General features: G+C 28.1%; 3 protein-coding genes and 3 non-coding genes across 6 annotated transcripts in view; 4 read left to right on the top strand and 2 right to left on the bottom strand.

The window, feature by feature from the left end:
* The window catches only part of LOC126908638 (uncharacterized), a 6048-nt gene extending 2005 nt beyond the window's left edge, over positions 1-4043 (bottom strand). The window contains exon 1 of the mRNA XM_050690895.1: positions 3977-4043. The gene's annotated coding sequence lies outside the window, so the exon portion shown is untranslated. The remainder of the gene's footprint in view (positions 1-3976) is intronic.
* The window catches only part of LOC126908192 (bifunctional endo-1,4-beta-xylanase XylA-like), a gene marked incomplete at its 5' end in the record, with an annotated part of 256907 nt that overhangs the window by 219971 nt on the left and 21669 nt on the right, over positions 1-15267 (top strand). The gene's annotated exons all lie outside the window — the stretch shown is intronic.
* Trnag-ucc (transfer RNA glycine (anticodon UCC)) lies at positions 2487-2558 on the top strand. The gene has a single exon. It is a non-coding gene; the product is annotated as a tRNA-Gly (tRNA).
* Positions 2856-2927, top strand: Trnag-ucc (transfer RNA glycine (anticodon UCC)). The gene has a single exon. It is a non-coding gene; the product is annotated as a tRNA-Gly (tRNA).
* Positions 6584-6655, bottom strand: Trnag-ucc (transfer RNA glycine (anticodon UCC)). Its single transcript has one exon. It is a non-coding gene; the product is annotated as a tRNA-Gly (tRNA).
* LOC126908647 (homeobox protein engrailed-like ceh-16) lies at positions 7602-15257 on the top strand. Its single transcript, XM_050690912.1, has 3 exons — positions 7602-8102; positions 14762-14937; positions 15079-15257. The coding sequence occupies exons 1-3, from the start codon at positions 7745-7747 to the stop codon at positions 15247-15249; spliced, it is 705 nt and encodes a 234-aa protein (XP_050546869.1). The 5' UTR covers positions 7602-7744; the 3' UTR covers positions 15250-15257.

The following is a 15267-nucleotide window of genomic DNA, read 5'->3' as shown; positions in this document are numbered from 1 at the left end:
TTTTTTTTTGTGTCTGTTACCACTTTTTCTCAGCTCTCACCGAACCGATTTCTTTCAATGATACGTCAAAAGATCACAAATCGTATCTAGTCGAAGACATTACCCTCAAAAATTGAAAAAAATTCCCTCGTTCCCCGTAAATGGGGAAACATCCGAAAAAATTACAAATTTAAAAATGGCTAATTTTCGAACTTTTTTCAATTTTTTTTACTAAAAACTGCCGTAACTTTTTTTAAAAATAAACATATTAATATAATTCTTTTTTTTATAGATGCATGATGTCATTACTTATTATTTGGTATATTTTTTTTATAAATCTGACCCTAGACCTGCCCACAGGGGGGGCTTTAAAATGACAACTTTTTAACAAAAAATTTACTTTTTCAACTTAACTTTTGAAAGTGTTCCAGAATGTCTGACACTTTTATATATATCTTAAATTAAAGCTAATGTAATATACTTTATATTGAAAAAAAAAAATTTGACCTCTGGACTTGTCTTCATGGTGAAAACGGCTACCGAATGCTATTTTTGTGTGAAAATTTTCGATTTTATAATTTACATTTTTTACTTTAAAGTGCTATAACTTTTTAAAAAATGTATGGATCAATACAATTTTTTCATGAGAAGTAGTATTTATATACATCTTTCATTGGATATACTTTTTTTTTAAATCAGACTATTTCCCTATATATGGGGGGGCTTCAAATAAAAAAAATGCATATAGAAAGTAGAACTTTTTCAACGTAACTTTTGAAAGTGTTCCAGAATGTCTGACACTTTTATATATATCTTAAATTAAAGCTAATGTAATACTTTATCATGAAAAAAAAAATTTCGGAATTTATTGTGTCTTCACGGTGAAAATGGCTACCAAATGCTATTATTGTGTGAAAATTTTCGANTGGTGAAAATGGCTACCGAATGCTATTTTTGTGTGAAAATTTTCGATTTTGTATTTTACATTTTTAACTTTATTATGCTATAACTTTTTGAAAAATGTATGGATCATTACAATTTTTTTATGAGAAGTAGTATTTATATAGATCTTTCATTCGACATACTGTTTTTTTAAATCGGACCATTTCCCTAAATACAGGGGGGATTCAAAACATAAAAATGCATATAGAAAGTAGAACTTTTTCAACGTAACTTTTGAAAGTGTTCCGGAAGGTCTGACACTTTTATATATATCTTAAATTAAAGCTAATGTAATATACTTTATAATGGTAAAAAAAAATTTCGGACTTTATTTTATCTTCATGGTGAAAACAGACATTAAACTTAATAAAAAAAATACGATTTTTGTAAAAAAATTCTTTTTTATATTTTTAACTTTATAATGCTATAACTTCTCGAAAGATGTATGGATCAATATAATTCTTTTTTTTGTAGATGCATGATGTCTTTACCTATCATTTGGTATATTTTTTTTATAAATCTGACTTTTTACCTGCCTACAGGGGGGGATTCAAAATGACAACTTTTTCACAAAAAATTGACTTTTTCAACTTAAATTTTGAAAGTGTTCCGGAAAGTCTGACACTTTTATATATATCTTAAATTAAAGCTAATGTAATATACTTTATCATGGAAAAAAAAAATTTCGGACTTTATTTTATCTTCAAGGTGAAAATGGCTACCAAATGCTATTATTGTGTGAAAATTCTCAATTTTATTTTTTACATTTTTAACATTATAATGCTATAACTTATTGAAAAGTGTATTGATCAATATAATTTTTTTATGGGAAATACTATTTTTTAATAATCCCTTTTTCATTCGACATACTTTATCTTAATCAGGATATTAATAAGGAACTAGCAGTTTATGAAGCTTTTGGAATAATCCACCAATTTTTTAAAATTAAACACTATCTAAAGATTTGCATCGAAGCGTTTTTTTTTGATAGTGATTTTAATCACTGTCAGATATCATTATACTTGACCTAACTATTGCACGTCATCACTGTGCAACGACCCCCTTGTGCTGGGTTTAATCTCCAATCTTCATTGGGTTTAATTAACGTCGTTTGATTGAATAACTATGATGGGGAATTCAATAACTATATTTTACTATAAAAAGAAATTTTTGTTGCTTCAAATTTGTGTATAACCTGTTATAAACTATTATTGACCAAAGCTGAATCCCCTAACGAAACCAAAATTATTAAAAAAATAAAAACCAACATTTTAAGAGTAAATAAAAAAATTATTTTGGATCTGTGTACTGAGTGAGACCAACTATGTTGTAATGTATGTCTCAGTGTTAAGCGGTTAACAAGAAATTAGAACTGAAAATGAGTGTAGCGGAGATGAAAATACTTAGATGGATGACTGAAGTGATAAGAGAAGATAAAATAAGTAATAAATATCTATCATTTCTATGTGCCCTCTGCTATTATAGTAATATAAAAGAGCTATAATAGCACTTCAAACCTGTTATTTAAATATACAAAAGAGTTAAATCTCTACAAACATTTCCATGCGATGGTGGTGTAATGGTCAGCATAGTTGCCTTCCAAGCAGTTGATCCGGGTTCGATTCCCGGCCATCGCATCTATATTTATTTTTTCNAAAATTATTTTGGATCTGTGTATTGAGTGAGACAAACTATGTTGTAATGTATGTCTCAGTGTTAAGCGGTTAACAAGAAATTAGAACTGAAAATGAGTGTAGCGGAGATGAAAATACTTAGATGGATGAGTGAAGTGATAAGAGAAGATAAAATAAGTAATAAATATCTATCATTTCTATGTGCCCTCTGCTATTATAGTAAAATAAAAGAGCTATAATAGCACTTTGAACCTGTTATTTAAATATACAAAAGAGTTGAATCTCTGCAAAGATCTCCATGCGATGGTGGTGTAATGGTCAGCATAGTTGCCTTCCAAGCAGTTGATCCGGGTTCGATTCCCGGCCATCGCATCTATATTTATTTTTTCGTCATTTGGCGTTTATAAATATACGTATAAATATGCATATGTTTGATTTAAATGATTATATTATATATAAAAAATAATATAAATAATTATTTTCGAAAAATTTGTCATTGTTCAATTATACAGGGTGTTCAGTAAGTTAGGAAACAGTTAAATTGTTACAAACAATGAGTACAATAGAAATTCGTTTCCTTATTTACTGAACACCCTGTATATTAACCCTTAAGCAGGCTCGTTTTTTTTTTTCGTAATATAATTTTTAGTAATTCACATAATTTTTGTAATTTATTAATTTTTAATTTTAATTTTTTAATTGTTATCCATATTTATATATCATATGGTAACGAATAATGTCTTTGAATTAAAAAAAATGAACATTTTTATACATATTTTATTTATTTTTAGAAATGGGGTCTAATAGACCCCCACGTGACTATGGACGTTAAAAATAGGTACGTGCCTGCTTAAGGGTTAATTAAATTTTTATGGAAACATGCACACATACTTTATTGTGCATTAAACATGATTATGTTTAGTAATAATGTTTTTTAAATTTTTAACAGAAATTTTACAAATTAGTTTTTTGACAGTGAATTACTCAAATAAGAAAATAATCAGCACGATTTTCTTCTTTTCATTTTATTGTAAGGGAAAGCGAGTTAAAATGATCTTGTATTAAAGTTTATAAATATATATATGACCTTAATTATAGAACTTATTATTGTCTATAAAAAAGGCATTAACAATTTTTCCATACATCAATTATACTTTGAGAAAAATAATAAAACATGATAAATTTACATAATACTTTTACACAAATTTTTTGTAAAATTAGTATTTCTTAGGTATCATATAACGTAAAAATTATTTAAAAAGTCAACTATTTAATTATTGACTAAAATTAAATAAAAAAAAAAACTTGTATTATATATTATAAAAACATAATTATTTTAAAACTCGCATAACTTAAGGTTCATTTAAGATTAGAATTTGACTTCTAATATGTTTTTTTTAACACGCTTATATTAGTTTCACCTGTATGTTTGTGTGTTTGATTGTTGTATGTTTGTTTGTAACTCTCCACACGCCACGTGTTATTAACCCGTCGCCTATAGCCTTGAGACTAGACTGTCGTAACTCGTTCACCCCACCCCGCACACACGCCGGCAACACTATTCCTGTATAATTTTATTTTTGGTTTTTGTACCCGTTCATACGCGCGTGTCATCAATATTTTATATATATAAACAAATTTTTATTATTAATTATGAGATATAAATATTTAAAGGTTCAATTTTTTTTGTGTTAATATACATGTATGTATGTATAATACGTACAAATACAGGCAGCCTTTATTATAAATAGTAGTAAGACACAGTTGTGAGTTTATAAATACACTAGCTGCCAATACAGAAATTATATTTATTGATAGTCATAAATGACAATAAACACTCCGTGACTGTGACAACGATGTCATAAAAACCTAAAAAGTGAAAAATAAATTTAGTTTAAAAAACTAAAAAAACACGCTTTTAAAGTACATTGAACTAAAAAGTTAAAAATTATTTCAAATAAACTTAAAACAATAATACTAGTATTTTCCGTTCATTATTGTTATAAGTTTATTTTAAAAATTATTTTTAACTTTTTTGTTTGATGTGCTTTAAAAACGTGATAGATCAACGTTTAAAAAATTTGTTGAAATTCCAAACCGCTTAAACATTCCAATTGATTTGAAATTTATCAAATAAGTTGATAGGTCTTTTTCAAGAAAATTGGAGGCATAATGTATGTAATCGATAATTTGTTTTTTATTAGCAAACTAAAATGTTTTGTTATGGGTAGATATACCAAATGGATCACAAAAAAATTTAAAATTTGTTCATGAAATTTAAAATTAATATTTTCTGCAATTTTTTGTTAATAATTTTCATTTTATTAACATTCAATAAAAGCCAAACAATTTGGTACCTAACCTGTCCGTATGCTAAAACCGATACTGGTTCGTCGTGGTGACTCATGGATAAAACTAAATGGTTCTCAAATTTTTTAGTAGATAGTCAGGTAGAAGATTAGTTTGATGGAAATGATACGGTCAATTTTGGCGAAAACGATAATCTCCTATTAAAACATATATGCTGGTATATGATAAAATATATATGATAATCTAAGGATCACTTACTTTATACTTTAACTGTATACCTATCAAGCGTGACAGACAATCTAAATGTTATAAATTCTTTTCTGCTTATTTTACTTATTGATCGACTAGGCTCTAGTGAAAAATGGCTTTCTTCTTCACTGACCATTTCGATATCTTCAGAAGATGAATCGGATCAAGAACTTGAATGTTTTTTTTAATTAAATTATAAATAAATGTTAAATATACGATAAGAATATATTTTTGTTTTTATTAATTACCATCTAATAAAGTTCTTGAGTGAGTAATTTTTTCTCTTTTCTAATTGTGCTAAGTACATATCTACTTCCATCATACAACCGAGACAGCCCTTAGTTTGTTAAAGTCATAAAAAATCAATATCCTCCTGAATCTTCATTAAATTGAATGTATTAGCGTGAGTAATATCAAATAAATCTTCCATTTGACTTACAAAATTGCTCCCTTTTTCTGTATAAGTCAATCGTCCTTGGTTTATTTTACTCTAAATTTCTTAGTCCTTCGTATATATTTTTAATTTTTTTACAATATTAGCTGGATCTTACGTGAGTATACGAGCTTTATTCTAGTGTATAAGGCATTCGTCCACCACAAGCGCCGTGCTCCCATACAAATTCAATTTTACAACTCTTAAATTATAATATAACATGCCTAAACAATTTTTTGTATAGGACAATTTATTTCCAATAATTTAAGAGTTCATGGATCCTACTAAACTCGGTTTGTAAATATATTACAATAACTGTAAAAAACTATTTATGCTAAATTTTGAAAAATTATTATATTTTATTGTTTTTCTCAAAGTATAACTGATATATGAAAAATTTTATTAATACCATTTTTATAGGCAATTATAAGTTCTATATATTTTTACGTTAAGTATAATACTTATCGAGATAAACTCAAAAAAGAAACTACCTCAATTGTCATATTTCAACTTAAATGCAGCACCAGAAGGAATTGAGTAAAACCTTTCAAATTTTGCCTACATTACTTTCTTATACGACTAAACTAATCTAGAGGGTACTGTGTAAAATTTTTTTTAAAAAAATGTTTGCCTATATAAATTAGGAGCACCCTAATATATATATATACATATATATATATTTAGTATTCATAGAATTGTATCCATATTTAATAACATAATACATTTAAGAGTGGCCAGTATATCTTTGTATGATTCAATTATTTTATTAGATTCATAATGAGAATAGTATGATCACAGATATAATTACTAAGTGATCAGATTTTATTAATATTGATTGTATATAAATAAATGATTTGGTACGTGATACTCAAATGACATGGGATATAAAAAAATGTTATGATCATACAATAAAATAAAAATTCATATGTTAGTGAAAGGGTAAGTAAATTTATTTTATCATAGTCGATTTAAAATAGCTTGAGGCCACTGTTACGTCATATGATGTTTTTTAATTAATTAAAATAACAATAATGGATGCGATGGCCGGGAATCGAACCCGGATCAACTGCTTGGAAGGCAACTATGCTGACCATTACACCACCATCGCATGAATATCTTCNAATAAACCCTTTTTCATTCGACATACTTTATCTTAATCGAGATATTAATAAGGAACCAGCAGATCAAGTAGCTTTTGGAATAAAACACCAATTTTTTTAAAATTAAACACTATCTAAAGATTTGCATCGAAACGTTTATTTTTGATAGTGATTTTAATCACTGTCAGATATCATTATACTTGATCCAACTATGCCATGGCATCACTGTGCCGCGACCCCCCTGTGCTGGGTTTTTTTATTATTTATAATCAAATTTATAAACATAATTTGTGTTATCACTGATATGTTATCAATATATGATTATCACGAATATTTGATATATTCATAGATTAATTATGACGCTAATCTAAATGACAATAGGTCATGAAGGGTGTATCCTATTTTAATATTTATACTTATACTAATGAAATAAAAAAAAATTCACTAACTTATACATAATTATAATAATAAAATAATTTTTAAATTAATTTTGTTATGAAATATGTGAAAAAGTTAAAAATGATTGACTTCTGTAGTCAAATAACGATAATAATGAACAAATTAAAGTTATATCACTTGTGATTTATGTGATATATCAACATAGTACAGTTTACAACAAAGAATTATCAAAAATGTTTTTATGTGAAAATAGAACTTTTACAGCAAAGGACAAATGTTATTGGGTTTATAAGTTCATATTTAATATACAGACCACTGCTCGGTAGGGGCTGCATGGTTAGAACGCATTAATATGACACTATTGTGTGTCATAATCGGTTGGGAGTGGCAGGTAGAGGGAAGGAGGATCATTTTATAGTACTCAAAATGCTGGAGGGGTCCATACACCCAATGGCGCAAGTCCACAGAACGAGTAAGGGGCGTGACCGTACGGTAGAGTGCGTACACGCCCGTTATCAGCGACCGCGGACAGGTCTTTCAGTGGTAGTAGTTCATCACGCACAACATGTTCGGTCGGTACTCTAGTTCAAAACTGTTACTTCATCGAGTATATTAAATATAAAATATTTTTACGTTAGGAAACGGAAACTAAGCTCTTTATTAACGATCCGCCAAGTTTGATTTAAAATTTACGCGCTATGATGATGCTGCAGAATCCTCTATTTCAGGAGTACAACACAGCCTTATCACAACTTCTTGAATTGCATCAACAGCAAAGGCATTTATATCAGCAGCGACAGAACCAACAAAGGGGTGCTTTCCAAACGTATGGGTGTGTGGACGGTATTAGAAGTGCTAGCCGTGGCAGTACCGACTCTGATGGTGGCTTAAGTTCTTCGTCTCCTCGACCTTCTAAACCCTTTACTATCGATGCTATACTTGGGTTACACGGACCACCTGGTCAAAACTGTACACCTACCGCAGCTACTGCCTTGGATTTTTCGACCAGTGGATCAGCTACTGCTATCGCTATGCACTCCAAAAAATCTAAAGAAGGTAAATTAATCTCTTATTGCATTATTTATGATACTTACACAAGGGTAAATTAATCAATAAGTGTAATCTGTAATCGTTTTGAGTACATTATTACGAAATTTTCCTAGATTAAGAAATATTATCTTTAAATAAGTAGGTAATGTAATTTTTTGACGATTGTAAAAATACAATTAACTAAACATTATTCGGGTCTGTCTAGTTTTTATTTAAAAATAAAAGTCATACATTTCTTAGAAACTAAAGACTTTATGCACACTCTAAATAATGTAAAATAGTTAGTTACGTTCATTCTTAAGGGTGTCTCAGACCTAACTTACAATATTTATTACTTTTGAACCAATTATTATTTTTTTGGTTCAACCAACATTTTTATTGCAATATTTTTGTACATTTTTTATAGGAACATATAACATGTTCTGTTACAACATTCTGTATTTATTTACTGATCATAATTTACAATTTTGCAATTTTTAGTTTCAAAATAAAACTGAGTGAGTTTATAGTTAAGGGTACACGAAAATAAAACTGCGATATACTATTTTATTAATCGAGAAAATAATGTTTTAAATTTGAAATCGCCAAGAAAACTAAAATTTTAAGTAAACTAAAAAATTCAAACAGAGTTAGCAATTTGATATGTAGCAAACAAAATTAAATTATGTTTGTAATATTTAATGACACACTAAAGTATAATAAAAAAAAAAATATCCTTTTTTAAGATTTTATTATTATATTTTAATGAAAAAATCAGATGAGTCACCTAAACACAGAGAATAAACGAGCAAATTATCAAAAACATAAAAAGAACAAACCATGTAATATTCCTGAATTTTGGCATTTTTGAATTTTATCTATTAGCTGGTTGCCACTTAATTATAATAACAATAATTTTTATTTTAACATTTAAATATTTTTAATTTATAACATTTATTTATATTTTTTCTAAATTTTAGTTGATTTAACTGGTTATTTTCAGGTAAGCCAAAAGTTTCGATGGCTTTATCTCTTGACTAAACTACTTTTATCACTAATTCGATAACTTATAAATTACACCACAACAATAATCTTCATTTTTAAAAAGTCACTCACGTTGTTCTTTTTATTTATCCTTTGTGTATTATTATAAACTCACTGTGTTGAGATTTTTTCAAAATTGAGCGATTTTATAAAACAGTGTTATACAATATTAGTTAAGATATGGATCTTATGAAGCTGAAAAGATATTAATTTTACTATGATGTGTTTTTGCATGTTTGTTCATAATAATTCTCAACTCATAATAGGCCAATTGTGTTAACCAATACATAAAAAGAATCCAAGTTTAGTCTAGTTTGTGATATCTCTTTCAAATATCCAAAAGATCCCCTAAGTTTTAGTTATTTAAAAGAAAGTCTCAAAATTAGGCAGCCTTCAAAAATGACAAATCCCATACTTTTTTTGCATTTTAAATTGCAATAACTTTTTTAAAAACAGCTGGATCTTGATTCAGTATATATCTATGCATACCAATTTGATTTTTTCATTTCAACTTTTGAAGATATTCCAGTTGGGTAAGGTTCTTTAGATCTATACATTCTTTAAATCTAATGAAACTTTTTGCCACTTTTATCAATTTATTTGCTCAGTATTCTTGTTACTAAGATATTTTATATTATGACACAATATAATATAATAACGATTATAGTATGTAAAATTTAATTACATTTTTTAATGTTGTAAAATTAATAAACATCATTAATTGTTGCAGTACAATACACTTTACTACAACTATGTACGCCACTTTACTATAGTTATGCGGTATACAAAAGATTTGCAAGTAGTTCAATAAAATATCAATAAAACTTTTTGAAAAATTTTTTGTTTATCTTTTATTTAGAATGTAAATTTTATGCAATCGTTGGGAAAAGTACTTGTAATATTATTATACTATTAGAAGCTGCAACCCCACCCCCAGTGACCATAATTGCCAGAGAAAATTAACTTATAATGTCGCGAATTTATAATTCATATTTTTCCTATATATATAAAAAAAAAGGATTTGTTACAAAAGATTTGGGAATTTCTAAGTTTTTAATTAACAATTCAATAAAAATCGAAATAATTTTACTATATTTTATGTTAAAATAAAACTTTACGGTGGGTCGTTATACCACTACCTATGAACTTAAAAGGTTTCTAAGTATTTAGTTATTAGGAGGGTTATCGTGTTGTTATATATAATGGAAAATTAAGTAATTATATAAATAAACACACTATTAAGTAGCTAAAGACATCAAAGTTACATGTAAATAAAAACAATTCACAAAGGTTTGTTTAATATTTTTAAGGGAAGACTGTGTAACATTTTTTCTACAAGTTTCAAAGCAGGTTAAAATTGAAATATTTATCGTTTTATAGTTTATAAAATAAAAATTCGATATGATATTGTACAGTACATGATGCACATAAAAGATATTATCCAATATGGCCACTTTGGAATATTTTCGACCTATGTAGAAAGGGAATGTTTAGATTTTTCCCCTAGTTGAAAGTTTTGGCGGATATTGCCGTTATTGTGATTGCGGTGTGGTAAACAACTTTTGGCTGTCATGTACTTGTATTATACGATAGAAAAACGCGACTGGAATCCGCGTTCTCCCTCTACGCCTTCTTTGCCTTTAAAGACTTTTTTTATGCTCGTTACTAGCCCTCCTCTCGCAGTCGCATCACTTTCCGGTTTATTGTACTACATCATAGTGCGGTCGTAAACTTAAAAGACAAAGTTAAACGACATTATAGAGAGAGTTAGAGGATACAATGTAATAATAGTATGTATACATATATAAATTAGTGTCTTTAGCCAACAAAGTTGTTAATTACTCTTGACATCGTTATATACGGACATATTAACGTGCGCACCGTACAACAATAATGGAGCTGTGCTCGCCTCGGTCGCGAAGTAATGATGTCATAATAATTTCATAATAAATCCCCTCGGTTCTCTCTCCCTGTACACACAATAACCCGACGCCTAACCGCGAAGTTAAGTGTAACAAGCGCATAAAACGGCCGTCATCAATTTCGGACCGTGGCCGCTTTTCCGTGTCTTTTTCGGGCAGCAGCCAAACAGAGTTTAAGTATTCCGTTAATTAATAGGGGTGAACAGCTTCCACAAACACCGTTGATAAAAGGGACGAGCTGCGGTCCCGTTGTTCAAGTGTGCGCTTCGACTCATTGCCAATGATGTAATATTAATACTTCCAGACCAATGAACACACAGAACGCAGCGCACTCGAGTAATAAAAAAAAAATTAAAATATACATAACTCATGAAGCTTATTAATTGCCTGGCATTTTTATTCGATTTCTTTGGTGGGGACGGTGAGTCGGTTGTTTTTTTATTTAAACAAACACAGTCGAACACAGTTGCCCATCGCAACAAAATATAACAATTATTTGCGTGTGCGTTTCACCCCATTTCTATGCCAAAGGGTTGACTGCAGATTTCTTGTATATGCTGCTAATATGTACCACCATAAATCACCGAAAGACCGGTTATTTTAATATTAATATGTACATATTGTTTTCAAGGATTGCTGTGGTTTTATTTTTTGCATCCAGTAAGTGTGAGTTGTTAGTATTTTATACACCGCGCGTTGGCAGGACATTCTAATTATTACCATCATATGCATATCAATTATTAACGCTACAATAGTTTACAATGTGTATTGACAGCTAACACGCGTTACAGCCATTGCGAGAGAACGACAAACTAATACGATTGATGTGTAATTGCAACAGACACGACCATGTTAGTTTTGCGTCATTAAGTTTGTACAATGATAGAAATGAGTACATAACTATTGTTACAGATTGATAAATTCAATTGTCGTTAACGGAGTCTAATATTATGGTTAGACATAATTGAAACGCCACTTTTTTAAACTTTCTATATACATTTTTTTTAGAAATTCATTCTTATGAATAATTGATATTACTGAAAATAGTTTAAAGAATATATCAATGTGAAACGATATATTTAACTTGGGAGTATTGGCAAAGTAAAAAAAAACAANTAACAATATATTTAACTTGGGAGTATTGGCAAAGTAAAGAAAAACAAAAATTACACGTTCATATAACAAGATAGATTTAATAATTTGTTTAAACATTATATATTTTTAAACTATAGTAACTTAAAATAGTTATTCTTTTTTTAAATAAACACCAGAGGTGTTTAAAATATGCTACCTTAAGCACCGTTGTTCTTAGCGAATTATTATGCGTTAAAAATAATTCTCGACTATTTTACATCATTTCATAAAAATGTTTGTAGTTTTAATTAACTACACTTTTAATATTAAAATTTAATAAATAATTATTTAGAAAGACAAAAATAGTTCTATTTGTCTTTGATATTCGATAAAAATTTTTGCCCCTTTTTACATATTCTTTATACATTTTTAATGAAATTACCCAAAAATAAAGCGGAAATAATTTATTATTAACTTTAAAACATATATTTTTATATGCTTCATAAAAAGTTATCTTTAAAAATCATTGCTACTCTTTTTACTCTAGAACAAATTTAAAAACTGATATCAAATTTGAGATCAGTAGCCTTCAAAACAAAATTAATAGAAACTTTCAACATTTTGTTTGTTTTAAATTAAAAGATGTAATTTAAGATCAATTGATTTCAGATAATTGTGCGCCGAAGCAATGAGGTTAATAGAGATATGTTTTTTACTTGCAATTTGTTTTTTATTACAATAAATGTAAAAAAGAAAAAACCGTGTATATTGATCTTCCTAATACTTTTCTCTATTAAGATACTGAATTAGCACTAAAAATACGAGATAAGCAAATAGCACTTAGACTTCTGAATTTGCAATAATATGTAACAAAATTTTGTATTTATCTTATTGGTTTCTTAAACAAATTTATAGCTTATGTAGGCATCCCTAGGACTTGTNTTATCTTATTGGTTTCTTAAACAAATTTATAGCTTACGTAGGCATCCCTAGGACTTGTCAATAAAATAATATATGTGTAAATGTTAGAAATAATGACCACTAATTATTACAGTTGCGTAAACCCATTTTTAGATAAATTATATTTCGGAAAAGATTGTTTTATAGTTTTTTAAAAAAACCCTGCGTACACCATTTGTATCTATAATTCTCAACCAAAATCGTGAAATATTTGTTAAAAATTACCAAGATATGGTTAATACACAAAGTGATTCATTAAGAATAAGACAGTCGTTTACTTGGAAACTACTAAAAACTTTATCAATACAAATTATCTATAGAAAAATGGTTATAAATTGCTATACGCAATATCATAAGAATGTTTTATCTGATAAAAAATATAATAAGAACAAAACTGTTTAAAATTTTATTCTATCATACCATCAAACTAAAAATAAGGGTTCTCGCTAAAGAAAATTAAAATTTAAGTTAATATTCTTGAAGGAAAATAAAACATATAAATACATATTTTTGTAGAGTTTTTTTAATCAAAAAATATTTTCCTTCGCAAAAATTAAAAGTTTTTAATAGCTTCCAAGAAAATGTCTTACCTCGATAAATAACCTGTGTGGTATTGTAGGGATTAATAGAATAAAAGGTAAACATGGTAAAAAGGTTGAAAAACACTGATCTACAAAAAATTCATGGTATTCAATATAAATTTTACCACCTACGGCAACTGAATACACTATTCTTACCCTTAAATTTATATAAAATAAACATATACATAAATTTGAACATTGTTATTTTTACGAGTAGTTGAATGTATTTTGCGAATCATATATTGTAACTAAAAATAAAGTAGGTTGGGATGTTATTAACAAAGAAGAATGATAATAGCAACATCCGTAAAGACATAATAAATAAAAGTACTTTGTTTCTAGTTATTACTTGATTAGTGTAGTTAGTATGTTGAAACTAGTCTTACCTGGTATATCTTGGCTGCAAATCAAGTTCCACGGTATAGAGAAGAGAAGAAGTACTTTTGGCTTATTAGATATTAAATAGGAAAGACAGATTATTACATAATCGTATATTATAAACAATTAAATAGTTATTAAACAAGAACGCATTTTAAATTATACTATAGAGTTATATTAAAAAGGAAGACACCAAGTCACAATACGAGTATTAGAAAATAAGTAAAAACTGCAAAATGAAAGAAGGAGCAAAGCTAACTACTTAAGTGTGATCGCCAGAAGAGAAAAAATGAGAGTGAGTGTCCGACGGATATCAAAGGACGGACCAGAACCCAGAGGGCTCTTAAGTCTGTAATAATTAATTGAAGCAATAAAAATTTTATGTGATAATATTAAAAGAAAGGTGTGCTTTACAAGTGATACAGGGGGTGATTTGAATTCCATCATTGTTTGTTTAGGATATGTATGAGGTCATTTATGGCTTTATTCGGCAAGGATTATGTAAACAAAATTAATCACGTATAAGCGTCATCAGTACATCTCTGCTAAGCATAGGTGAAATGTATTGATTTCATTAAGTAATATAAAAGAATATTACAACATGTAATAATTTAAATAATTCTTTATATTCTAATAGTTAAAGCTAAAGAAAAATATAAATAATCTTAATTCTTCTGTACTATTAAATAAAATAAATACTCGCCTTAAAGTTCAATTTATGTTATAGATAAAATTGATGCATCGCTGAAAAAACATGGTTGTTCAGGAAAATCAAAAAGAGTAAGAACAATTTTCACTCCTGAACAGCTGGAAAGGCTTGAAATGGAGTTTGAACGTCAACAATATATGGTGGGTCCTGAAAGGTTGTATTTGGCACATACTTTACAGCTGACTGAAGCACAAGTAAGTAATTCACTAATACAAAATACTATGCGCATTATGTCGCTTAATTTCCCCAAAAAACAAGAACCGCTATAATCATTTCATTTATGTTACAATAATTCATCAGTCTATAAGTAAATGGCTTAATTTTCTGTAAAATAGGTTAAAGTTTGGTTCCAAAATCGTCGCATCAAGTGGAGAAAACAACATTTAGAGATACAACAACAAAGGTTAGCTAATATACATCAGAGAAATACACACGAAATTGTACAGGAGTGCGAAGATGATGACGATTCAGAAACAGATACAAACAATTGTTCGTTTTACTCTTAATCGTTAGATAGAGGTAAT

The sequence above is a fragment of the Daktulosphaira vitifoliae genome, unplaced genomic scaffold, assembly GCF_025091365.1.
Source record: "Daktulosphaira vitifoliae isolate Bord-2020 unplaced genomic scaffold, ASM2509136v1 Scaffold_5, whole genome shotgun sequence".
In the NCBI taxonomy this organism is placed as follows: Eukaryota; Metazoa; Arthropoda; class Insecta; order Hemiptera; family Phylloxeridae; genus Daktulosphaira; species Daktulosphaira vitifoliae.
The sequence above is the reverse complement of the archived record's forward strand: the minus strand, read 5'-3'. Positions and strand labels throughout refer to the sequence as shown.